Raw genomic sequence first — 26978 nt, forward strand, 5'->3', positions numbered from 1 at the left:
TTAAGTTCATAGTAGCCCCTTAAATTTGTTTTCTATTGCTGTGTAACAAATTACCACAAACCTAGGGAGCTTAAAACGACACCTGTTTATTAGCTCACATTTCTGTTGGTCAGAAATCTGAGCATGGTATGGCTGGGTTTTTTGCTTATGGTCTTACAAGATTGAAATCCAGGTGTTGGGCTGCATTCCTTCCTGAAGGCTCTGGGGAAGAATCTATTTCAAAGATGGTTCAAGTTATTGGCCAAGTTCAGTTCCTTGAAGTTGTAAGACTGAAGCTCTCATTTCCTTGCTGGCTGTTGGCTGGGGACCGTTCTCAGTTCCTAGAGGCATTTTTCAGGACCTGGCTATGTGGCTCTATTCATTTTTAAATTTGGAAACAGAGAATTTCTCAAGCATTGAATCCTTATGCTTTGAATCTCTTGCCAGGAAGAGCCTGGTCCCTTTTAAGGACTCACTAATGGGTCAGGACCATGAAAGATAATCTCCCTTCCTTAAAGTCAGCTATGTCATGTAGTATAACCTACTCACGGGAGTGAAATCCGTTATATTCACCAGTCCCAGAGATCTTACAGGGCACATGATTCTCTGGAGTCTGTAATGAAAATTCTAGGTGTTCAATGAGATTCATTACTCTGCCCGACTGGCACTTGACTGTCTTTCAACCCTGTGAGAATACTTAGAATTCTGTAGCATACAGCTTCTTGGTCAGTCTTTTCCCAGCCTTGTAGAGTTTCACTTTTCAGGTGTGGGTCTTAATATTCAGCAGAAGCCTGAACTCAGTGCTGCCCCAAATCTAGAAGGTGGCATTAATGTAGTCAGAGAGAGCTCAAGAAGCTGTCTAGTTTTTGCTTTAGTGGGAAAGGGGTCTTCTCCCTCTCAGAGAGAGTGAGCATCTCCCCCTCCCCCCCTTTTTTCTTTCTTTTTTGTTTCAGTTCTTTTCTCTGTTCTCATTCTCCCCAGTCTCTAAGAAGAACTGTGGCAAGAACAAGGAGGACACACCCAAAATGCAGAGAGTTGAACCTTCTTCTCTGATTAAGGGTGTTGTAGTTCCAGGAGAATGGGGTGAATCCTCATTGGTCTCCCACCCCCACCCCCTTTTGTGTTTCTGTTGTTTGGCATAGTTGCAGGAAATGCAGGTGAATAAAGCCTTAGCTTTCTGGCTGTGACTGGAGAGCCCCAGGCAACCAAGAATACTTGGATGATTGCAGAGTGGAAAGAGCTCAGGAAAGCAACCCCTTAAAGTTGTTTATGCTTATAGGTTTATCCCTGAGATGTACATATGTGGATCTCAGTCTTAACTGCCGATGTACTTTGAGAACTGAACTGTGGCATAAACTACCACCCAGGTCTCAGGCTGGTCAGTGTATGCTGCACACATGGGATAGATCCAAATAGCCCTGCAAAGGATTTGAATACTAAACTGGTATTGGAACCACAGCTGACAAGAAGGCTTGTTGGAACTTGCAGCCTGAACCTAACGATTGTCTCCTAAAAGGAACATATCAACATTCTCTCTAGGATATAAACAAAACCCAGAGTTTTATAACATAATGGTCAAAATGTCTAGGATGCAATTCAAAATTAATTGGCATATAAAGGGCTAGGAAAATCACAAGTCATATGTAATGATGTATGTAATGGTAATTAACAGAGGCCAATGCTGAGATGACATAGATGTTGAAATTATCTCACTGCTATATGTTAAAGCAGTTATTTGAAAAATGCTCCAAAAACTAAGGGCAGGGCCAACCCCGTGGCTTAGCGGTTAAGTGCGCACGCTCTGCTGCTGGCGGCCCGGGTTTGGATCCTGGGTGCGCACCGACGCACTGCTTCTCCAGCCATGCTGAGGCCACATCCCACATACAGCAACTAGAAGGATGTGCAGCTATGACATACGACTATCTACTGGGGCTTTGAGGGAAAAAAAAAATAAATAAATAAAATTATACAAAAACTAAAGGCAAACACAATTGAAAGGAATGGAAAAATAGAAAGTCTCAGGCAAGAAATAGAAAATATATGGAGGAACCAAATAGAAAACTTAAAACTGAAGAATAACTATAATTAAAAAACTCACTGAACAGGGGCCGGCCCTGTGGCTGAGTGGTTAAGGTTTGGCACACTCTGCTTCGGTGGCCCAGGTTCACACGTTCAGATCCTGGGCACGGACCTACGCCACATGTCAGCTGTGGCAGTGTCCTACATACAAAGTAGAGGAAGATTGGCATGGATGTTAGCTCAGAGCTAATCTTCCTCAAGCAAAAAAAAAAAAGAGGAAGATTGGCAACAGATGTTAAGGGCAAATCTTCCTCAGGAAAAACAAACAAAAGAAACAACTCGCTGAACAGACTCAGTAGGTGAATGATGAGGAGAACGGAACAAGTCAGTGAACTTGAAGATTAATCAATAAAAAATTTCCAGTTTGAACAATAGAGAGAAAAATGGGGGAGAAAAAACTCTACAGAGCCTCAGATACCTGTGCAGCAGTATCAGGTCTAACATTTGTGTAATCTGAGTTCCAGGAAGAAAAGAGAAAGATTGCAGTTCATAAAAACTGTTTAAGGAAATTATCACTGGAAGCTTTCCAAAGTAGGCGAAAGACATAGTATAACAGATTCAAGAAGCTCAGTGAACCCCAAAGAGGATAAACTCAGAGAATTCCAATCCCAGATACGTCCTATAATGCACTTATTAGTCATAAATAATGACACCTCATAGTCTAGTTACGTGTGTCAGCACTCCTAACCTGTTAAAATATATATAACTGGAGGAAAGAAAGAAACTGTATCTTGATCTTTTTATTTCAGTGCCTGGAACACTAACTAAATATTTGTGCAATGAATTAATACATTTTAACATAACTATCTGTAACATTTTTGTGTCCTTAGTTAAAGGTAGCACACGATTCCTCCCATAAGCCAGGACATATCTGCCTCTTTACAAAGTGATACTTCACGAAACCATGGAAATTTCAGCCTATTCATGCTACTGATCTTTTTTTATGTTTATCTAAAAGCACAATATAGTGGATTTTGGCAATATTGTTGAACAAGAAGGAAATTAGATGTTGAAGTTGAGAAAAAGTTTGATATCTTGCCTAACATAAAACGTTTTTAATGGTGAGTTCAGAAATGCAGTCTGTGTGTAGGCTTGGCACATACGTGCTGTAGTACAATGGCAAGTCCTTTGCATGATAAAGCCTGCCTTTTCTTGTTCTCCAGGTGTTCTGGGGCTTGTCAAAAAGTGTCTCTTTGGAAGTTGGACAATAAAACACGTGAATGTATTAAGCATGATGGTGCTTTAAAATTCTTCACTTTTCAGAGCCTGAAGATGATACAGACCAAGCATCAGGAATTGGGACAATTTTTACAAAATTTCATGTGGTATCAGTTTAGAGAATGGTTTTTCTTACTGCTGTTTCTGAAAATAAAAACTTTTTAATGTCTGCTACCATGGGAGATTATAAATTCAGAAAACACAATTTTTATTCATTTTACTTTAAATGTAGATCATTTTTTCTACTCATTTGTTTTTAACCATATATCAACTTTAATCATTTTAGTGAATTACCAAGAGATTTCTCAAGCAGACGTAATCTTAATGACTTGGTCTTAAATCACACTTTGACTTTTAGACAATGAGTGATATTTAAACAATTTTCTTCACAGTGTGCAAAGTCTCTTTTTTTGTTTATTGTTACCAGGCCCAAATTAGACTCATTCTTTATTGTTATTCTTTTCAGATCACACCCTTTGCTGTTGCTGTTTACAGCTGGTATAGGACTTTTCTATCCATTATACTTGAGTTTTTTGAGCTTTATAGCCAGCTGATTGATAATTTTACGTCGTTCCCTGTATCTCGATTTTGCCAGAAGTTGGTTGATGGAATTATAACTAGCATTTTTTTGTTTTGATTTTTTAAAACATTAACTAACATTTCATGAATACTTATTATGTAGTGGGCTCTTGTTTGTTTTTATTTTTCAAAAATTGTCAAAAACTACGAGATGCTAACGTTTTAAGGCCAGCAATTTATTCTAAGTAGCTTGTCTTTATCACAGAAACATTGAAAAATGTTCATTTTTAAACTTGTAATTTTTCTGAATAAACTGTTTATATTTCACATGCAAAAGGTGATAAATTTGTAAGTCTTTAAGACTTGAGAATAAGAATCGAATATCATTTTTTCCTGAAATTCCTATCTGCTGTCCTGTCTTACAAAAGATGCAAAATATGTTTTATGTATGTTTTGTTTTATTTATGGTTTATCTAATCTAATTTCAGAAATGATTTGAGGTAACCGCTTGCTTGTACTCTCTCTCTTTCTCTTTCTCATACACACGCACACAGTCTCTTTCTCTCTCATATACAGTCATGCACCTCATTATGACGTTCTGGTCAACAACGGAGTGCATATATGACAGTGGTCCCATAAAATTAGTACCATATAGCCTGAGTGTGTAGTAGGCTACACCATCTAGGTTTGTGTCAGTACTGTAGGGGAGGAAGAAATTTTCCTCCACCCTTCTAGGTTCTTCCGATTGGTCTAAGAGTTAAATTGACAAGAGGCAGATTAACAGGAGAAAAACAAAAGTTCGGTAACATGTATACATGGTAGAAACCCAGGAAAACTGAGTAACTTGCCAAAATGGCCGAAGCCCTCACCTTAAATACCATCCACAGCTAAAGACAAAAGAAGATGTTGGGGGTGGGGAGAGTCAGGGACTTCAAAGGGAAGGAAGGCAATTCATAGGTAGGTGAAAAGGAGCAAATGTTTGGAAAACAAGTGTTTGGCCACAGAAACAGAAGAACACAGAGAGGAGGCCAACAAACAGGCTTTTCTAGGTTCCTCCCTGTCTACCATCTAGTTCATGTTATGCTGAGGTGATAGCTTGCTTCCTGAGAAAGGCTTTTTTTATTTGAATTCTTTTAGTCAGTTAAGGGGGAGGTAACAGGAAAAGCTTTCTGAGTCTTTTGTTCTTAAAAATAATCAGCCTAAAATAATCCTCATGTTAAAAAGACACATTTTGGGGTGGCAAATTTTGTTTCCCTTCAGTACATTCTGTGATTTTGCACAATGAGGAAATTACCTAATGATGCCTTTCTCAGAATGTATCCCCATCGTTAAGTGACACATGACTGTACACGCAAAATATGCAAAATTTTTGCTTTTTAAAAAATAATTCAAGATATTTAATAGTTTAAAAAGTCAGGAGTAAGATTCACAGTCAGTGTGTATATGATAAGATCCTGTGTCACTGCTTGATGTGGACTACGGATTTTGCTCTCTGCTTGCAATATAGCTAGTAGTCAAAGCAGAGAAAACATGATCACATATAATATTCAGAATCTCCTAAAAACAAACTAGTTATTCATATGTTTGTAGCTCATCCTGATAGTGTAAATTGAGAGATGTTTACGAGTTCCTTATGAAGGAGACACAGTGCGTGATAAAGTGGGCACCGACACTTTTATTGGATAGATGTAGAATATAATATTGACAGTCCAATTCAGAAAAAGTTATTCTATGAGAGAACAAAGTAATTCAGTCTAAGTACTATCCTCAACCGTGTGATGGTTTATCTTTAATTTGATGGTAATATTTGGACTTTCCAAATAAATAAATATATTATGTGTCTTTCAGGTAATTCTGTATGCATATTTTTACTTGAAACTGGGTTTTGGGTAAGGATTAGGTGGCAGAGACTTTGTTGTGACCATTTAAGATCAGATATATGTATGAGATCAAAGCCTATATTCTTTGATCATCAAGTAAGCCTAGAGTAGAATTAAAGTGGTCTTATGGACATGAAATTCCTCAGTGGGATCATATGTGAATAGCTGACAACCCCTACCCCACCCCAAGCCCCCATACATCTTTACATGGAGATTTGTGGAGTGTCAGGTGCCTATGAAATAACCTGCATTTTGGAGGAATAAAAATACTCTTTAATCCCACTGCTTCATCCCAACACATACTCCATCCTCAATCTGCCCTGCCTACATGACTTCACAATTTAGTGACAATGATCTATCTCTAGTTTGTAAGTATTGCATTCTGATTTTTATATTAGGTACATAATTTGATCTTCCTCATTACTTGCTTTGCTTATCTTATAAATAATAGTGGACTAGTATTGTTACTGAGCAAGAGGGCCTGCTACCCAGTGCACATAAAAAGCTAATACTATGGCAGTGGCTTTGGAGAAAAGAAAAAGCTTTATTGCAAGGTTGACTGGGAGACAGGAGGCAAGGCTCTCAAATCCCTCTCCCCAATCCAGGGTTTGGGGCAAAATTTAAGAGGTTAAGGGGAACAGGCTGGTATGTGGAAGCACTAGCGGGGCAGGTTTTGATTGAGGGCTTTAAACATTTATGGTAAGCTGTGGAAACAGGCTATAACACTGGATCTTCCTAGACAATGGACCCTGCACTTCTGCAGAGAATCTGACTTGCAAGTTCTGGTCGTGTCCCAGTCCTTTGGATCTGTGGGGGGATAATCTTTGGTTCCGGGTGTTATTCGGGTCAAAATTTTCATACATGTTTAACGTTTCGTACCGTATTTAACATCCTCAACTCATTCTCTTCCTCTTTTGACTGCCTTTCGTCTTATATTTGGTAAAGCAGCTAGAGTTACCCCTCTCCCTTACCCACAGTGTCTAATCAACTGATCACATACTGTTTATCCTACCTCGTTAATATCCTTTGTTTTTCCTTCCTTCCTCTTTGTCTTCCTGACCTTTCATAGTTCAAGCTTTTACTACCTTTCCTTGAATTACAGCAAGAGCCTCCCTATTGCTTTCCTTACCTCTATTTTCGCATGTTACTATATACCCAAGCATTTCTAAAGACAAGGTGGTCTTTTAACTGTTTAAGTTATATTCCTACATAGTAGTCTTAAGGGGCACTGACTTTGCTGCTAGCCTCTCCAACCCAAGCGCCTACCGTGGCCGTCATGTGCCTCTAGCTGCACCAGACTGTTTTTGGTTCTTAAGAAATGCCAGGGGAATTTGTCTTTGCAAAGGCAAGTAGGTACTTCCTTTTCTTTCTCTGCTTGTTGAACTACTTTTTTTTTTTTTGTGAGGAAGATTGGCCCTGAGCTAACATCTGTTGCCAAACTTACTCTTTTTGCTTGAGGAAGAGTGTCGCTGAGCTAATATCTGTGCCAATCTTCCTCTATTTTGTATATGGGATGCTGCCACAGCATGGCTTAATGAGCGGTGTGTAGGTCTAGGTCTACGCCCAGATCCGAACTTGCGAACCCCGGGTTGCCGAAGTGGAGCATGTGAACTTAACCACTATGCCACTGGGCCGGCCCTGAACTACTTTTTTTTAAAAAAATTATTTTATTGAGGTCATATTGGCTTATAACATTGTGTAAATTTCAGTTGTACATTATTATATTTCATTTTCTGTGTAGACTGCATTGTGTTTACCACCAATAGTCTAGTTTTTATCCATCACCATAACATATGTGCCCCTTTACCCCTGTCACCCTCCCCCCACCTCCTTCCCCTCTGGTAACCACTCATCTGTTCTCCTTATCTCTGTGTATGTTTGTTTTTTTATCTTCCAAATGTTAGTGAAATCATATGGTATTTGTCTTTCTCTGACTTATTTTGCTTGGCATGATACCCTCAAGGTCCATCTATGAAGTGGCAAATGGCACGATTTTGTCTTTTTTATGGCTGAGTAGTATTCCATGGGGTGCGTGTGTGTGTGTGTGTGTGTGTGTGTGTGTGTGTGTATTCACTGTTTTATTTATTTATTTTTTTCCCCAAAGCCCCAGTAGATAGTTGTATGTCATAGCTGCGCATCCTTCTAGTTGCTGTATGTGGGATGCGGCCTCAGCATGGCCGGAGAAGCGGTGCGTCCATGCGCACCCGGGATCCAAACCCGGGCCGCCAGCAGTGGAGCGTGCGCACTTAACCGCTAAGCCACGGGGCCGGCCCTGTATTCACTGTTTTTCATAGTGGCTGTACCAGTTTGCATTCCCACCAGTCTCACCAACAATTGTTATTTCTTGGCATTCAAGTCTTTAATCCATTTTGAGTTAATTTTTGTGAATGCTGTTGCTGCTGATGGCCTGGGTTCTTGTATGCAGCCCCTGTTGCTGGTAGAGCCAGTGTTGGACGTGCCACCACTGGGGGCTGGATCACAGGTTCGGCTGTGATTTCTGAAGCCTCAGATTACAAGTACCACCTGCCACTGCTGGGGTAGGGGCAGGGGCTAAGCCACAAGTGTGGTTGCTGGCCCTGCAGCCTCTGGTCATGGGTGTGTGCGGGTGTGCTTTTTGAGACGTCAGGTCAGGGCACCCTGCTCCTGCTCGGGGATATTCAAGTTTTGGTTGCTGTCCCCATGGCTGGAAAGACCAACACCACTGCCAGGGGAGTAGGAGGGGGCTGGGTCGTTGGCACTGCTCTGTGTCATGAAGCCTCAGGACATATGCGCACCTGCCTACCACTGAGGGGGCGCAGGGGCCAAGGCAAAATAGTGCCTGTTTGCCCTTGTAGCCTGTGGTCGCTGGCATATGTGCCAGTATGAGCATCCCTGTTTTGGATCGCCACTTCCGGAGGAGGGGGAGGGGGCTGCTCCCATAGTTCCACTGCCTCCCGGAGTTCCAGTCCACCCACCTTCAGAAGTATAGATGTGTGGATCCCTCAGGCATTCTGCTGTGCTGTGCAGGAAGTCCTTTGTTGGTCACTGGATGTCTGACTGGTTGTAACTTAGAGGAGAGAGACAAAGGGAACAACTCACTCTGCTATGATGCTGACGTCGCTATCCTATTGAACTCCTTTTAAGATAAGATTTAGTACAACAGTGGTGGAATCTTTCCTAACCTCCTGATAAATTAAAACTCCCATCCATGGTGTGTTCTTAACTGATGTTCAGTCTTCCTGAGATATATTAGGAAGGAAAAGAAGACTTAGCAATCTGGGTTTTGTGCTCTTTCTTCCTACTTTCTGTTTAATTTTACTAAGGCTAAATGCTATTTATTGAGCATTTCCTGATGAGGCCATTTCTTAATTGCTTAGAAAATAATGCTTTTGTGGTGCTTATAGGCAAGTAAAATTTTATTTAGAGAAAAAAAGAATTATGAAAATGAGAAATTGTGTATCACTATGCTTTCTCTTATTGTATTCTATCTTGGCTGTTATAAATACCAGGATTGTCGTTTTCTCATAGTTTAGATACTTTGAGTATAGCATAAAGGTAGATACAAAGATTTCCTAAAAGTGCTTTTATGTAAATCCGTCTTTGTAATTATGCTTATCATATTCTCTACAAACTAAAAATGAAAGTTTCCAGACGTTTTGCCTGATTTCTGCGAACATGGAAATATCATTTAAAGTAGTTTAGAGACATGGACTTAAACAAAGGTTGCCTAAGGCTATGGCTACTCAAGCTTAAAACTGTTTAAAGATGGGGAGTAAAACCTAAATGATTGTTTTTAAAAAGTAATACCAAAAAGTCCATTTCTATTTCATTCTTACTTTCATTAGTTTGAATGAGTTTTGGGTTGATTGTGGGCATTTGATGTTATGTGTGTGTATAAGATGTTAAATTTAGATCATCCAGCTATTTTATGTGATAATTTTCTAGAATATTGTTAAATATTTTAAAGAAAACATTATAATATAAAATAAAATCCAAGATCACTTAAGAGAACGACAAATTACCAATATTCTTGCTATCCTACTATAAACTACTTTTATTCATGTTCTTTTCTTCACATGGTCAAAATGTGAATATGCTTTTAATGAGTATGTATAGTATTTTGTTATTTCATGTTTTATTTACTTCATGAGTAGTTTCCCCTTTTATACAGTGTAGGCTTCATGATAGATTGAAAGTAAGAGACAGAGTATCTAAGTAGATGCTGGTACCATTCTCATTATGGTAGAGAAAATAGACGATTATGGTTAGTTTCTAAGGAAGAGTTTTGTTTGAGTTTGATATGGGAGAGACTTGCATGGGTTTATAGCCTGCTGGGGAGGGAGATTTTTTTCCAGTGCAGAGGAGCAAAGGAGCAAGGTCTAAGTACTTGGGAAGTTGGAGCAAGGTGGAACCAGGAACCTCTGAGTAGAAGAAATACCCCTTTTCTTGTGAAATTGAAGGGAATCAGCTGTGTGTTCACATAAAAATTCCTGGTGGCCTGAGAGTTTACTGGAAGTATTTTTGGTAATCCTTTGTAATCCCTATTACTTTAATCTTCACTGTGTTATAATAATCCATCTGTTTTTGGAATAAATAATCAATTATCTTCTTTTAGCTTAAAATTTTTTAGAGGAAAATTTCAAACATACACAAAAGTAGAGAGATAGTATAATCAACTTCCATGAACCCATTACCTAGCTTCAATAGTTATTCTGATAGCTTTTTAATAATTTTTCTTTTTATTAGCTTTTTAATGATTTTAAAATATTTAACCCTTTAATCCATCTATGTTTATTTTGCAGGAGTTAGATTACTGAATACTGTTTATTAAAGTAAGCCATCCTTGCCCTGTTATATTATGAAGTGTGTAGTCTACTAACCTATAATTTTTTTTATGCCAGTGTAACATCATTTTAATTATTTTAATAGGCTTTAAACTCATATAATTGTATTATATTATAAATATTTATAATAATTTTAAATATTGATGGTATTATCAATATTTAAATTTTATCAATATTTAAAATTTTGTATTACTATTTAATATGTTTTAATATCTACAGATAAAGTAGAGATTCTTGCGTTGTAGCTTCATTTTCAAAATTAGGATAGTAACTCTTTTAATAAGGCAAAATTTTTATTGGTAAGCTTTTTATTAGTTAAAGAAAGACAAACCCAAATAGTTCTGCATATGTATTCATTTGTTCAGTAAATATTTGAGTACTACTGTGTGCTCTAATTCTACTTCAAGTTCTAATTCTAATTCTAGAAATCTAATTCTAATTTAGATGTGACTAATGTCACATCTAAATAAATCAATATAAAAATGTTTGACCTTAAAGTATTTCATTGAGTTAGTCTCTGTGTTTTAGTACTTTTTTTTTTCTTTTTTGCTGAGGAAGATTTGCCCTGAGCTGACATCTGTTGCCAGTCTTCCTCTATTTTTTGTATGTGGGTTGCTGCCACAGCAAGGCCACTGACAAGTGGTGTAGGTCTGCTCCTGGGAACTGAACCCAGGCTGCTAAAGCGGAGCAAGCCAAACTTAACCACTGGGCCACGGGGCTGTACACTGGGTTTTAGTATTATTTTTAGTTCTAGTTTTACTGCTCACTTTTAAATTGGAGATAATTAGGTCATGTCTTTTAAAAAAACTATATGAATGACTGAGTAAAATTTTCTGCAACATTTTACGTATATCCTGCATCACTCTGGTCCTGAGTCTTTAGGAAAAAAATAAAAGACAGTGATGTGTAGGATAATCATAAATATGGATAGAATATCTTTAGTTGGTTCTAGGCTTATAATGACAAATTCGTAAATTATTTAGAAGTAGAGAGAGACTTTGGAGACATTTTATCCATATCTTCCTTCTCAACTATACAGAAGAGTAAAACAAGGCCCCAAGTAAATGAAGTCAGTGGAAGTAAGCATATGATAGTAGTCTTTATACTTAGGGATTGTTTTCTTTAGACCCATTTATGCCATTGAGACCCTGGCATTGTTTAGCTGGCCTACCTAGTAAGTGAAAAATAGGTTAAACTAACAGTTTAAAATGTGAATGATATACTGATTAATTATGATGTGATGGTTCTGTGGATAAACAGGCTTTCTTAGAGTTGGTGTGCTTTTCCTAGTATATGTTTCTTCATTCTCCAAAATAGAGGTGTTTCAGTGGTGCAATATTCATGATTCTCTATTTGTTTTTGTCTCCCTCATTACAGGTTCACGTCAGAGCTGGCCTTTTTCATGGTACTGAACTCCTGTGTAAAACCATCGTAAGCTCAGAGATATCAGGGAAAAATGATCACATTTGGAATGAACCGCTGGAATTTGATATTAATACTTGTGACCTGCCACGAATGGCTCGATTATGTTTTGCTGTTTATGCAGTTTTGGATAAAGTGAAAACAAAGAAATCAACAAAAACTATTAATCCCTCTAAATATCAGACCATCAGGAAATCTGGGAAAGTGGTAATTATATACTTCTGAAAATATTTTTATAGTGGAATAATAATAATGTAATGGAATAATTTTAAGACCCTTTGAAATAATTGAATAATAGAAGTAAAATTATATCATATAACTTTGGTCCCTAAGAACTGATTTCAAAAAGACAATAAAACTCCATTGTTATGTCCTGTTCATTCGTTTCTCTTTTGGCAAATTTATTTTAGTAAATATCATACTATAAGTGTTCTATTATAAATCGAATACTTTTTAGAAGATATAGATAAAAAAGAATGAGGAGATTTACAAAATGACAGGTCGACTGTCCCTTAACTAAAATTCCAGGTGCCAGATATGTTTGAAAATTCAGAATTTTGTGCCTTTTAGAAAGATCGTCGATTGTACTTGACTCAACACACCTTGTAGGGTCTCGAACGCAAATCTGTAATCAACCACATCAATATCTAGCAGTGAAATATATGGAAATTGAAACTAAGTGAGACAAATGAAGACTGACAAACAGCTTCATGTTATTTCTAGCCATGTTTTACTGTCAAATGAGTTATGAACAAACCTCTAGTTGTCAGAGTTTCTTGGATTTTGAAATTGTGGTAAAGGACGGTGGACCTTTTCTCATATTCTCACCTTCCTTTTCATATTTTTTGGTCTAGTCTTTTTCATTTTCTTCTTACTTTATGAAAAGCTTTTTTTTTTAAGGGATGGGGACATGAGTTTTATACATTTTTAAAAAACTGGTTACTGTATTTATCTATGTGAATTTGTATCCTTTTATTCTTAAAGTGAGAATGTAAGCATTTCCTCTGGTTATTATCATATTTAAAAAAAAATAAATTTAGAGGCTTGCCTGATGGTGTAGTGGTTAAGTTTGCACGCTGTGCTTCAGCAGCCCCAGGCTTCGGAGGTTCAGAACCCTGGGCACAGACTGACACACCACTCATCAAGCCATGCTGTGGCAGCATCCCACATACAAAATAGAGGAAGATTGGCACAGATGTTAGCTCAGTGACTATCTTCCTTAAGCAAAAAGAGGAAGATTGGCAATAGATGTTAGCTCAGTGCCAGTCTTCCTCATTAAAAAATAAATAAATAAATAAATAAATTTGAAGATCTAAAAAATCACAGAAGAGTTAGTTCCTTAGTGTCTTCTTTTCACTGATACAGAATTTTACTCAAATCATTTGAGTATTTATATTGTGTTTTTTGTGTGTATGTTGTTTTTTTTTTTTTGTGGTGAGGAAGATTAGCCCTGAGCTAACCTCCATTGCCAATCCTCTTCTTTTTCCTGAGGAAGATTGGCCCTGAGCTAACATCTGTGCACATCTTCCTCTATTTTATATGTGGGATGGCTGCCACGGCATGGCTCAATGAGCAGTGTGTAGGTCTGTACCCGGGATCCGAACCCGCGAACCCTGGGCTGCTGAAACAGAGCGTGCACACTTAACCACTACACTACCGGGCTGGCCCCTTATAAGGTTTTTTCATAGACTGTGACCAAGTTAATTAGTCTCAGTGTCTACATAAAAGTCCTATCACCTTGGTGCTTCCTTTTTAGAAATATAAATAAATTCTGTAATACACAGAAACATTGCCTTCTCCTTCGTTAAGATTTATATATGCTGAAACCTCTTAAAACATATAACCTGAAATTATATCACACATATTGTCTTGAATCATTAAAAATTCTTCATCATTTTCAATGGCTATACAGTAACTTCTGTTTTTGGATATACTGTTTTATTTTGAGACATTAATTGGCTTTTGGGGTTTTCTTGAATCATTATAAAATGTTGAACATTTCCCTGTGTATATCTTTTTATTTTCAATGGTTTTTTTGGAAATCATCTAGAACTGTAGGAATTTCTAGAACTAACATTATTGAACACAAGGCATGTACATGTTCACCCTTGAAAGTTCATTCTTAGCATATTCATGCAATGATATCTTTTTCAACAGCATTATCCAGTAGCGTGGGTAAATACGATGGTTTTTGACTTTAAAGGACAATTGAGATCTGGAGATGTAATATTGCACAGCTGGTCTTCGTTTCCTGGTAAGATTTACATCTGAATCCTTAGTGTTAAAGAGTAACTTGTGTCGTGTGGAGTAGCTTATGTTTCTTTATGACTCACTATTTTTTCTGTTTAATAAAGAAACCATAGGTTTGTATCTTTACTGTTTATTCTAAAACAGATTTCCATGGATTACTTTAATATATTCAAAAGTGATATGTATTTGAATATATGTGTTATTTCAATGCACATGTTCTCCCTTGAAACATTTTATTTTTATAGGTTTTTGAGAAATTCTCCTAAGGAACAATGTCTTCTTTGTAACAGCCTCTCTTGCTCCTAATTGTACTAAATTTCTACACTGATAGAATGAACATTCACTACTGTGGGAGGAATAGTCAAAACACTTATTCTTTAGTTGGCTTTACCCTCAAATTTGAGCTAAGAGGAGCACCTTCCACATGCCTATATTTCTCACATACTAATCAGAGTACCCTAAGAGGTAGATGGTTTTATCTGCATTTTACAGATGAGGAAAGTGAAGCTCAGAGATAATTCAAGTCAGTTAGTCAATGTTATATCATTGGTTCAAACCTAAGATTTGTACGAAAGACTGCTTGACTCTTTCCATTATTCTATACTACTTTCCCAAATGTTGGAACTTTTTAGTGTAAACTTTGCATTATAATAGTGGTTTTTTTCACACATCTATGGACAGCTAATTTTCGACAGGGAAGCCAAGAATATACAATGGAGAAAGGAAAGTCTCTTCAATAAATGGTGTTGGGAAAACTGGACAGCCACAAGCAAAAGAATGAAAGTAGACCATTATCTTACACCATACACAAAAATTAACTCCAAATGGATTAAAGACTTGAATGTAAGAGCTGAAGCCCTAAAACTTGTAGAAGAAAACATAGGCAGTACGCTCTTCGACATCATTCTTCGGAACATATTTTCAAGTAATGTGTCTGACTGGGCAAGAGAAATAATAGAAAAAATAAACAAATGGGACTACATGAAACTGAAAAGCTTTTGCACAGCACAGGAAACCATCAACAAAACGAAGAGACAACCTGACAATTGGGAGAAGATATTTGCAAACCACATTATCTGATAAAGAGTTAATATCCAAAATATATAAAGAACTCATGCATCTCAATAACAAGAAAACTAACAACCCAATTAATAAATGGGCAAAGATCTGAACAGACATTTCTCCAAAGAAGATCTACAGATGGCCAACAGGCACATGAAAAGATGTTCAACATCATTAACTATCAGGGAAATGCAAATCAATACTACAATGAGATATCACCTCATGCCCGTCAGAATGGCTATAATTAACAAGACAAGAAACAACATGTGTTGGAGAGCATGTGGAGAGAAGGGAACTCATACACTGCTGGTGGGAGTGCAAACTGGTGCAGCCACTATGGAAAACAGTATGGAGATTCCTCAAAAAAATTAGGAATAGAACTACCATGTGACCCAGCTATTCCACTGCTGGGTATTTATCCAAAGAACATGAAAACACCAATGCCTAAAGATACACGCACCGCTCTGTTCATTGTGGCATTATTCACAATAGCCAAGACTTGGAAGCAACCTAGGTGCCCATCAGGGGACGAATGGATAAAGAAGATGTGGTGTATATACACGATGGAATACTACTCAGCCATAAGAAACGATGAAATCCAGCCATTTGTGACAACGCGGATGGACCTTGAGGGTATTATGCTAGGTGAAATAAGTCAGAGGGAGAAAGTCAAATACTATATGATCTCACCCTTAAGTAGAAGATAAAAACAACAACAAACAAGCACATAGAGACAGAAATTGGATTGGTGGTTACCAGTGGGGAAAAAGGAGGGAGGAGGGCAAAAGGGATGATTAGGCACATATGTGTGTTGATGGATTGTAATTAGTCTTTGGGTGGTGAACTTGATGTAGTCTACACAGAAATCGAAACACAATGATGTACACCTGAAATTTATATAATGTTATAAACCAATGTTACTGCAATTAAAAAAAGTGGTTTTCTTTTTTTCTTCTTAATAGCTGGTTAATTAGTAAAATTGTGTACTTACTTTCATTTTTAAATTATTTTGTGGATGACAAGCATTTGAAAATATTCATCTATTAATAGTTGCTACATGAGTAATTATTTTTGGATAGTCAGTTATCCATGGACATATTTATAAACTCCTCACATTCTAATATTTTATGTGTGTGTGTATTGTCTTATTCCTACCCTTTCCTGCATATACCTCCAATAATTTTCACTAATCATATTATTCTCCAAATATGGGAAAGCAGTGTGCATTTACATTTCTTAAGAGGAACTGTAGTTTCACAGAGTAAAAATTACACATTTACCAGTATACTTTTATGAAAATCTTAGTTAGACTCACACATGTTCTACAGAATCATGAAGCAACTTGATTGGTATTTTTAGAAAAATTTTTGGTGGTATAACTTGGCATGCCTTGAGCCTCACTTTATTTCTAACAAAATGTAGGATGAAAAATAATAAATGAACATATTTGCCCTGCATGTATCAACTCTAGAATTATCACATTTATCCCAGTAGGAGCAAGCCAGAAACAAAGGAACTACAAATAATCTGTAATCTAGAGTTCCTAAGTTATCATTAAAATGTATATAATCACATTTATTGGTTGCTTTTGTTGCTTTCCAGAATTCTCTGTGTGTACACTAGGAAATACAAATGTAGATTTCTGTTTTCCTTCCTATTCTTCCACCAAATAGCATATTCTATGCAGTGTTCTGGTCTTTGCACTCTTTTTCATTTTCGGTGAGGAAGATTAGCCCTGAGCTAACATTTGTTGCCAATCCTCCTCTCTTTTGCTGAGGAAGATTGGCCCTGGGCTAACATCCATACCCATCTTCCTCTACTTTATATATGTGGGATGCCTGCCACAGTGTGGCTTGATAAGTGGTGCATAGGTCCGCTCCAATGATCTGAACCTGCGAACCCTGGGCCGCTGAAATGGAGCGTCTGAACTTAACCACTACACCACAGGGCCGGCCCCTGCTCTTTGCACTTTTAACCTTGTCTATCTACGTAGAGTGTTGCTGCTGTTTCTTAAAGCAGAGTTATCTTTTGATGGTATAAACCGTGTTATAATGAATAACCTTGCTTATGTGCGGTTATATGTCTCAGATAAATTCCCAGAGGTGGGTTTATTGAGACTAACAATACATACAGTTGTAATTTTGATAAATGATCACAAATTGTTCTCCAACAGAGATTGTACCAATTTCTACTCTCCATTTGTAATAGAGTGCCTTTTTTGTGATCAGTTTTAAGCAAGGTAATCTTTATATGTTTGGGGCTGATAGGAATACTAAAATGCTCCATTTGACTTTAGATAGGTTGCATTTGATAGACAAATCAGTATAATGCTACTAGATAACAAGTATAGGATTGTAATTTGCTGAGAAATCAGGTTTAGAGGTGTATAAATTATGAAAATTGCTTCTGTCCAGGTGAAAATAGAATCTATGAAATGTGGGAATATGAAGCAAGAGGAGCAAAGATAGATTATGGAGCTGAAACTTGTAAATACTTTGTAAAGATTTTCTAGCTATGGGAGATAATTGAGTGTGCTTACTATTTGGACTTTAGGCCTAGACAGGATGGACTTTTTGTCTTTTATTTCCTCATGATGTACAGAGAGAAAAACTGTGCTAAAAATCAGTATAGGAAAAGAGAAGTTAGTTTAGAGAGGGGAGACTTTAGGTTATATTGCTATCTGTTCTCTCATCTTGAGTTTATGTCTCTTCAATAGTTTATATTATACCAACTCCAGGGTTTTATGACGACACTGAAATTCTTAGATTCCCATGCACAGTGCTATGAATGGACCATGTTTAGGGTGGTAGAGAAGAGGAAGGAGTGCCTTGAAGAAAGAAGCAGTTGGTTTGATTAAAGGAATATCACTTGAATGGAGTGTTACAGAAACTACCAGAGAAGGTTAACTGTATCAGCAGTTATGGGATAATAAAGGAACATTAACAACATTAGGTTCGTTAAAAGGAGTGTCATTGATGACTTTCAAAATATTGGTTTGGCTACTGTGATGAATGTTGAAATCAGATTAGATATGATTAAGAAACCTGTGTATAGTGATGCGTCACTTAACACCAGGAATACATTCTGAGAAATGGCATTGTTAGGTGATTTTGTCGTTGTATGAACTATAGTAGTATAGCCTACTATACACTTAGGCTATATAGTACTAATATTATGGGACCATCATTGTATATGCGGTCTGTCATTAACTGAAATGTCGTTACGTGATGCATGACTGTATAGTGATGAAATAATATTTCCTATGGGCCACCTAATTTTGATGGAGAGAGAGCAGTTCCAATTCAGTTCTTTTCAAGATTGAGAATACTTAACAAATTTGAAGGAGGTAAGGTAGCTATTAATTTTTATTAACTTTCTAATTTCAAAGATGTATATAAACTCACATTCAGATTTTGTGTCAAGCATTGACACAAAATTCAAGGCTTACTGATATAACTGTCTGCCAAACTTCCTTAGGTGACACACTTTTTAAGTAATTTTTGTGGTTGAAATCCGTTAAATTTTTTAGTTTAGTTTCAAAAACATTTTCTTAAGTATCAAAATTATTTGCATTTTCTAGATGAACTTGAAGAAATGTTGAATCCAATGGGAACTGTTCAGACAAATCCGTATACTGAAAATGCAACAGCTTTGCATATCAAATTCCCAGAGAATAAAAAACAACCTTATTATTACCCTCCCTTCGATAAGGTAAGCTAATTATTTAAAGGGCCATTATGCGTGAAATAATTGAATTATTAGTTCTTCGCTCTCTGTATGTTTATAGTTTAAGCTCTGTATGTCTATTTCTCTTTCAAAATGTCACATTCATTGACAGCTTGGTTCAGTGGAAAGATCACTGAGCAGGGAGCCAACTCTGTTTAATTCTGGCTTTGTCACTGCCCAAGTGAGACATGGCATCTCTGGAGTTCAGGTTTCTCATTTATAAAATGAGGAAATCATAATTGTTCTCTGAGGTCCTTTTCAACTTAAAAGGGCTATACATGCATTCATATGTAACTCTGGACATGTGAATACAGTAAAACATGCCCAGCGTGTTGGTTCAGAGATCAAAGACATAATCACTGCTGTGTTAGAGCTGGTATTCAAAGGACCGATGATTTAGTTGAATATTACTATTAGTAGGACTTCCTAAAGTACTATTATTTTTGTAGAATCTACAGCAAGGACTTTTGTTTCTAAATATATTTCCTTAGCATGCAAGCTGCATGTCTTGTGAATGGGTAGAGTATCTGGTGGGCTGAAAATAGGGCTTTGATAATTTACATGCTAAGAGAGCTAAGCTGTCATATTTTATTTTCATTTTTGGCATCTTTGTTTTGGTAAGAGTGATGCTGATTTTTGTGAGGAAATCTTGGAGCAAATTCTCAGATAATAAACAGGAAGTTTCCTTTATTTCCTTAATCCATTTGAGAACAAGCTACCTTTAAAAATTGATGTTATACTAAGTAATATTTAAATTAATCCACCTATAAATTTAATTGTATTTTAACATTCAGCGCTACCAGACCTGTATAGAGTAGATTTTTAAAGTGGTATGTAAATTAAATTTATGTAACTCAATGTTTCTTCCTTTACTTTCATTTTAATTGAATTTTACCCACCTAAGAAGTAACTTTTTGTTTCAAATTCTTCTAAAATGTTTTTCTGATCAGTAATATACAACCACATTAAATCTTGTGATTATTACAGTAGAAATCCCAAATATGTCAAGAACCATGTATCTTAGTGTTCATTGAGTAGAAAAGGTACATTTATCCACTACATTTATGCCATGGCTTTTTTCCTAAGAATAGGAATTTTTCCATAAGCCGTAGCTACTTGTGAAACATTTAATAGTTCTAGCTATGACTATTTTTGTGTTCAATTATGTTAACAATCAGTTATAGTTTATTTTGGATCAAATGAGATGCTTTTTGAGGCATTTTTACAAATATAACATTCTATGAAAATATCAGTGTTTTTAATCTAATATTTCAGGAGAAGTCCAGTTTCTTTAAAATGTTTTATTTCAACAATGCTTAAGTCATCTACAACAGTCACTAAACTTTCCTTTTGCCTTTGTAATCCCTTGGAGAATCTGTCTTTGAAGATCAACTTGGGATGGAGATTTTAGTCTTTAAATATGTATAAATATGTTTATACTTACTGGTTTTCCTTCAATTATACAATATAGATATGGTCATTGTGAAAAACAAATCAATAATACAGATATAAAAAGTGAAATTTCTTGTATTTTTTTAATTTAATTTAATGTTTTTTGCTGTAATCTCTTGTATACATTTTGCTTTTTAAGTCAGTTTTAATGGTTATTGCTTAATTTTTCAAGAATTTGCTTAATTCTTTTCAAGAATCAGAGCACCTTTTGAACTTAATGAATTTTTAAAATATTTTTAGGCTCTTTCTTGACATTACTTTTACTTTTGATATCTGTTAATTCAGGAAAAAAACATAATGACAAATGGTAAAAACTTATTCTATATTTAGTAACTCTTACATATCTGCATTTTCTTGACCAGAATACATTTGCCTATATTAAAAAACTTTTCACATAAATATGCTAGGCACTACCTATTTTATCTATAGACGGTCCTAGTGCATCCTACGAATTACAGTCCCTTGTAGTAATACCATTGTTTACCAGTGGTTGAGAGTTTGAAGATTGAGGGGGCCGGCCCCATGGTGTAGTGGTTAAGTCCAGGGTGCTCCGCTTTGGTGGCCTGGGTTTGCAGGTTCCAGTCTGGGCGCGGACATACACCACTCATCAAGCCGTGCTGTGACAGTGACCCACGTACAAAATAGAGGAAGATTGGCACAGATGTTAGCTCAGGGCTAACCTTCCTCACCAAAAAAAAAAAAAAAAAAAAAAGAGAGAGTTTGAAGATTGGGAATCACTGCATAATACTGTTTTGCATTTAAAATTCATGTTTATATTATAAAGCGTAGAAATGACAGACCATATTACTTCCTTGTAGCCTAAGTACAGAGGTAGTGATTTACACTTAAAATTTTACAAATACAAGAGCCAAAATTTAATTTTTAAAAAATTTTTTTAAACAGATTATCGAAAAGGCAGCTGAGATTGCAAGCAATGATAGTGCTAATGTATCAGTAAGTATCAAAGTTTTAAAATGGCCCTTTCTTATTATAAAGTTGTGCCTGTTGTTAGGTACCTTCATCTCATTTATGGTAATCAACTTGCAGAAGACCATACTCATATGCAAGAACAGTCTGAGTGTGCGTGAGTATGTATATGTTAATGTTTTGTTAAATAGCAGCTGCGTGTAGGTGGTCTGTGTTCAGTGGTAAGCCCTTTTCTGATACAAGCACGAGTTAGGTAGCTAGTCTGGAAGGGATGCTAGACACCTCATAGATTAACAATTGTTGTTCAGTTGAATGAGGAGGCTGTAGTTTTCTTTATTTCTCTCATGTAACAGAGCAGATATAATCAGGCCAGACTTCGCAGTGCTGAGGAGCCAGGTTTCTTCCATCTTGGTGCTTTGGCATGTTTAACATGTAGTTTCTATCTCATGGTTTAATATTTGGTGTGTGAGCTTCCTACATTACTACGTTCCAGCCAGCAGGAACAGGAAAAGCAAGACTAATGGCCACACCTGTTCTTTTTGAGGATATCATTAATATGTCTCATTTCTGCTCACATTATCATTAGCCAGAACTTAGTCACGTGGCCATACCTAACTGCAAGTGAGCCTGGGAAATGTGGTCTTTAGCTGGGCAGTCATGTGCTTAGCTACGAGTAGTAGTAACGGAAGAGGAGGAGAATGCATATTGAGGGACAAAGAGCAATCTCTGCCACTCACACTGTTCCCATTGTTTCTGCTCAAAGACTACAAAGTAGATTACTTTGTTTACTTTGCTTACAATATATATACTATTTCTACCATCTGTAATTTTTATTTTTTTTATTTTTTATTTATTTATTTTTCCCCCAAACCCCAGTAGATAGTTGCATGTCATAGCTGCACATCCCTCCAGTTGCTGTATGTGGGACGTGGCCTCAGCATGGCCAGAGAAGCGGTGAGTCGGTGCACGCCCGGGATCCGAACCTGGGCCGCCAGCAGCGGAGCACGTGCACCTAACTGCTAAGCCACGGGGCCGGCCATCTACCATCTATAATTTTTAATTTAAATTTTTTTCTAGTTTAAGAATTTGCTGAGTTCTAATCTGATATTCTCTTTTCATGTCCTCTGCTTACAACTTTTAAGTGTCTTCAGTAAAGCCATTCTACATAGAATGGTAATTATATAGAGGACAGGAGGCAAAATGAGATGATGTATATGTTTTTGTCATTTGCATGAAATCAAAGCACTATTTCACGTTGGCTAGTTCAGAAATGTCTGGCCCACGCTGTCTTCTCTTTGCCATTAGAGTTCTCAAAAACTTCCATAGCCCCGCAGCACAAGTCATCTACTACTACAGATACTTTAAGAGTAGTTCTCTTTAATGAAACGAAAGAAGTTTATTACAACTATACACTTACCAGTGTGTCAGGCAATTACTGAAACAGATCATATAGCTTAAGTTTAAGAGATAACAGTTATATAGAGCTATCTTCATTCTGATGCCTCTTTTTAGTTACCCTTTATTAGTCTTAATATTCCTTCTTGAACATCAGAAGCGTAAATTAAGTTTTACTATTTCTACTGGGATCTGCTACTACCTTACCTAGATCAGAGGGTTCCCTCCTTACTGAGGGTACGATATTCTTGCCCAGGTTTGATATACTTTTTTTTTAATTGGGCACATAGTACGATTAATAAATTATGAAACTAAAAATGGAAATTTTTTTCTCTAACCCCTTTCTGTAACCTACTTTCCTCCCCAGAGATGACTGTGTAAACAGTTTAGATTGTAGCTACCAATCTTAATATTATGTATGCATTTAGATACCTGTATGTGTAAATATCTATATCCTTTTTTTTTAATAAATGAGATCTTTATGTATATAGTTTCTTCCTTTTTCATTTAATGCATTTTGTGGATCTTGTCATGTCTGTATGAAGAGGTCCATTTCTCTCTTTTTAAAGCATTCTTAACATTCAATGGCATTAATTATTAGTAGCCATTAGTTATTAAACATATACATACTCCTGCTCATAGGTGTTTTGCTTATTTCCAAGTATTCTCTACTAAAAGAGTGTTGCAATGAGTATCTTGTATATACTTCTTCATACATATGTGTATTTTGTAGGATATATTCCTAGAAATGAAATTATTAGATCAAAAGGTATGTACCTTTTTCATAAAAATGTTGTCAAATTGCATACCCTAAATGATGTAAAATTTACAACCCTGCCCACACTGTGGAATAGTTCATATCTTTTTGCTTTTCTGCCAACCCTTTTAATATGTCAATCCAGTGAACAAGAAAATGATGTCACATTATTTTAACTTGCATTCCCTTATTACTAGTCAGGTTAGGGTTTGTTTGTTTTTTAAATTTCAGTAATCTTTTAAAAGATTTCTGATTATGTCTTTTTTATGGCTATAATGTCACCTTACTTCTCTCTGAGGAATTAAATAATCTTGTTTTTAAAGTGGTCTTGCTTCTTTTGACATCTTTCTTTCTTCATATTGGTTTTTCTCCAATGTCGGGTGATTCTTAGGTTAGCTCTTTTTATACTTGCAAATCCCTGGTTGTCTGCCTATTCACTGTACCCTGCCTTCAGTAACTGTAGGATTTAGAGGAGATTGTGTTGACAGTTGGGGTCTCCTGTATGTGAAGAGTTCCATACCTTCTGGGATCAAGTGGCTCCCTACTTCTCAGTCGCCATGCTCCTCACTTTAATCTGGGGCCAATGCCATTGCTGTTTCAGCTCAGCACGGAGGGACGGGCATACCTGACTAAAGCAGCTGCTCCACCTGCCGATCCCTTCATAATCCCCCTGAGAATTCTCCCTGGCCTCCTCCCACTCCTTGTATCCCTTGATTCTGAGCTGGAGTTCCCCCCCAGAACTGTATTTCTTACTACTACATGGATCTTAGCAGATCTGATCCCTGGTTTTGTCTGCTTTCTCTCATTAAAGGATTCCTATGTTAGACAGTCTTTATCTTTTCCAAAGTTCTTATTGATTAGTATTTTTAAAAAGATATATGTTTTACTTTTATTTTTTTTGTTTTGGTAAGGAAGATCAGCCCTGAGCTAACATCCATGCCAATCTTCCTCTTTTTGCTGAGGAAGACCAGCCCTGAGCTAGCATCTATTGCCAATCCTCCTCCTTTTTTCCCCCCCTTTTTTTCCCCCAAGCCCCAGTAGATAGTTGTATGTCATAGTTGCACATCCTTCTAGTTGCTGTATGTGGGACGCCGCCTCAGCATGGCCGGACAAGCGGTGTGTCGGTGTGTGCCCGGGATCTGAACCTGGGCTGCCAATAGCGGAGCGCGTGCGCGCTTAACCACTAAGCCATGGGGCGGGCCCCAAGATATATCTTTTCTGACACTTTGTATTCTTTTGAATGAGAGGAATGAGGAGAACTATGTTCTCATTCCACAGGAATGTTTAGTCCACTATTCATATATATGCCAAGAGCAGGTTACATTCCTTGATAACATCATGGTAAGTTGACTTATTGAATTTTTTTTGTGTGTGTGTACATTTATAGGTATAGATATTAAATATATATATAAACATGTGTATATATGTATAATATGTGCACACACACAGTTAGTTCATCAGGTGACTTTACCCTCACCTTACTAAGGGACTTCAACCTGCTCCTGGAATTTTTAAAAAAAATTTTTTAATTGTGGTAAAATACACATAACATAAAATTTAACATCTTTATCATTTTTAAGTGTACAGGTCAGAAGTATTAAGTATATTCAGAATATACTTAACACGTTGTTCAGTGCGACTGATTTTCAGAACTTTTTCATCTTGCAAAACTGAGACTCTATAGCTATTAAACAACTCCCCATTTTCCCCTTCCCTCAGCCCTTGACATCCACTATTCTGCTTTCAATCTCTGAGTTTAACCGTTCTGGATACCTCATAAATGGAATCGTACAGTATTTTATCTTTTTGTGACTGACTTATTTCACTTAGCACAATGTCTGGAGATTTTCTTGGTTGTCACAACTCAAGGGAGGGTGCTTCTGGTATCTATTGAGTAGAGCTCAGGGCTGCTGCTAAACTTTCTACAGTGCACAAGACTATCCCCTCCAACAAAATAGCAGTAGCACTGAGGCTGAGAAACGCTGCTGTAATCTAAAACATCTATGTTACAAATAAAGTTTGTCTTATTTTCTTTTTTTTCTTTTCTTTTTTTTTTTTTGTGAGGAAGATCAGCCCTGAGCTTACATCCATGCTAATCCTCCTCCTTTTTGCTGAGGAAGACCAGCTCTAAGCTAACATCTCTTGCCAATCCTCCTTTTTTTTCCCCCCAAAGCCCCAGTAGATAGTTGTATGTCATAGCTGCACATCCTTCTAGTTGCTGTATGTGGGACGCGGCCTCAGCATGGCCACACAAGCGGTGCGTCGGTGCGCGCCCGGGATCCGATCCCGGGGCCGCCAGTAGCGGAGTGCACATACTTAACTGCTAAGGCAGGGGGCCGACCGTGTCTTATTTTCTTACTGCAGAAACTCAGGCACAAAATCTTAATGTTTACCCAGTTGTCTCAGTAATGTCCTTTATAGGTCCAGGATCCAACCCAGGATTACTTGTTGCTTTTCATTGTCATGTATCTTTAGTTTTCTTCATTCTAAAATATCTCCTCATTCTTTCCTTATCTTTAGTGATGCTCACATTTTTTAAGAATATAGGCCAGTTAACTTTGTAGAATGTCACTTAATTTGGATTTGCCTAATATTTTGTCATGATCAGATTCCAGCTATGCATTTTTAGCATGAATACCATAGAAGTGATGGAGTGTTCTTACTGCATTTTATCAGGAGGCAAACAATGTCCATTTGTCCCATTACTATTGATGTTAATTGTTATTACTTGATTAGGATAGTGTCTACTAGGTTTTTCTACTATAAAGTTAAATGAGTATTTTGTGGGGGGATATTTTGAGACTAAGTAAACATCCTGTTTCACATCAAACTTGCACTCACTTTTTAAAATATTTATTAATATATCTAGCCTGAGTCAATATTATTACAATAGTTTGCCAAGTGCTGATTTTCAAATTTATTTTTCCTTTTGGATTTATTAGTTGGCTTGTACCATAGGGTAGAGGTTTTTCTACTACCCCATTTATTTACTTACTTATTATTTTTTTACTTATAAGTAGTATGGATTCATGATTTCTATTTTATTTAATGACTTATAATTAGTTATTGTCTGTTATTCTGATGTTCAAAATGACCCAGATTTGGCCAGTGGCAGCCCATTCAAGTTCTCGCCTGTGTCTTTTTGACATTATCATTCTTTGAGCATTTCCTTCTTTCTGGTACAACAAAGTGTTCTGGGCTCATCTGGTATTTTCCCTACGCCAGCTTTGAAATCAGTTGTTTCTCCAGGGAGTCCTGATTCCTTTTATTTTTGAAAAGTATTTAGAATCTAAGAGCTGGGCACTGGGTATGCTCATTGCTACTGGCATACAGTTGCATCTAGGCCTTTTCATGAAACAGAGCTAGATAATATATGTATATATTTATTTGACTGTATATATTTGGGCACATATAAGCACAGAGCTATATTTCTTTATCTATCTATTAAAAGCCATGAGTTCTTATCAATGCCTCTGATTTGGATCCACT

The 26978-nt window shown here is 36.8% G+C and overlaps 1 protein-coding gene across 5 annotated transcripts in view; it reads left to right on the top strand.

Moving 5' to 3' along the window:
* PIK3CB (phosphatidylinositol-4,5-bisphosphate 3-kinase catalytic subunit beta) overlaps positions 1-26978 on the top strand; it is a 181694-nt gene that overhangs the window by 106893 nt on the left and 47823 nt on the right. For all 5 annotated transcript variants that reach the window (XM_058552075.1, XM_058552077.1, XM_058552062.1 and 2 more), the window contains 4 exons: positions 11876-12127; positions 14078-14174; positions 18813-18943; positions 21314-21364. In XM_058552075.1, the coding sequence (XP_058408058.1) occupies positions 11876-12127; positions 14078-14174; positions 18813-18943; positions 21314-21364 (531 nt within the window). The remainder of the gene's footprint in view (positions 1-11875; positions 12128-14077; positions 14175-18812; positions 18944-21313; positions 21365-26978) is intronic.

Source organism: Diceros bicornis, chromosome 2 (assembly GCF_020826845.1).
Source record: "Diceros bicornis minor isolate mBicDic1 chromosome 2, mDicBic1.mat.cur, whole genome shotgun sequence".
NCBI classification, from domain to species: Eukaryota; Metazoa; Chordata; class Mammalia; order Perissodactyla; family Rhinocerotidae; genus Diceros; species Diceros bicornis.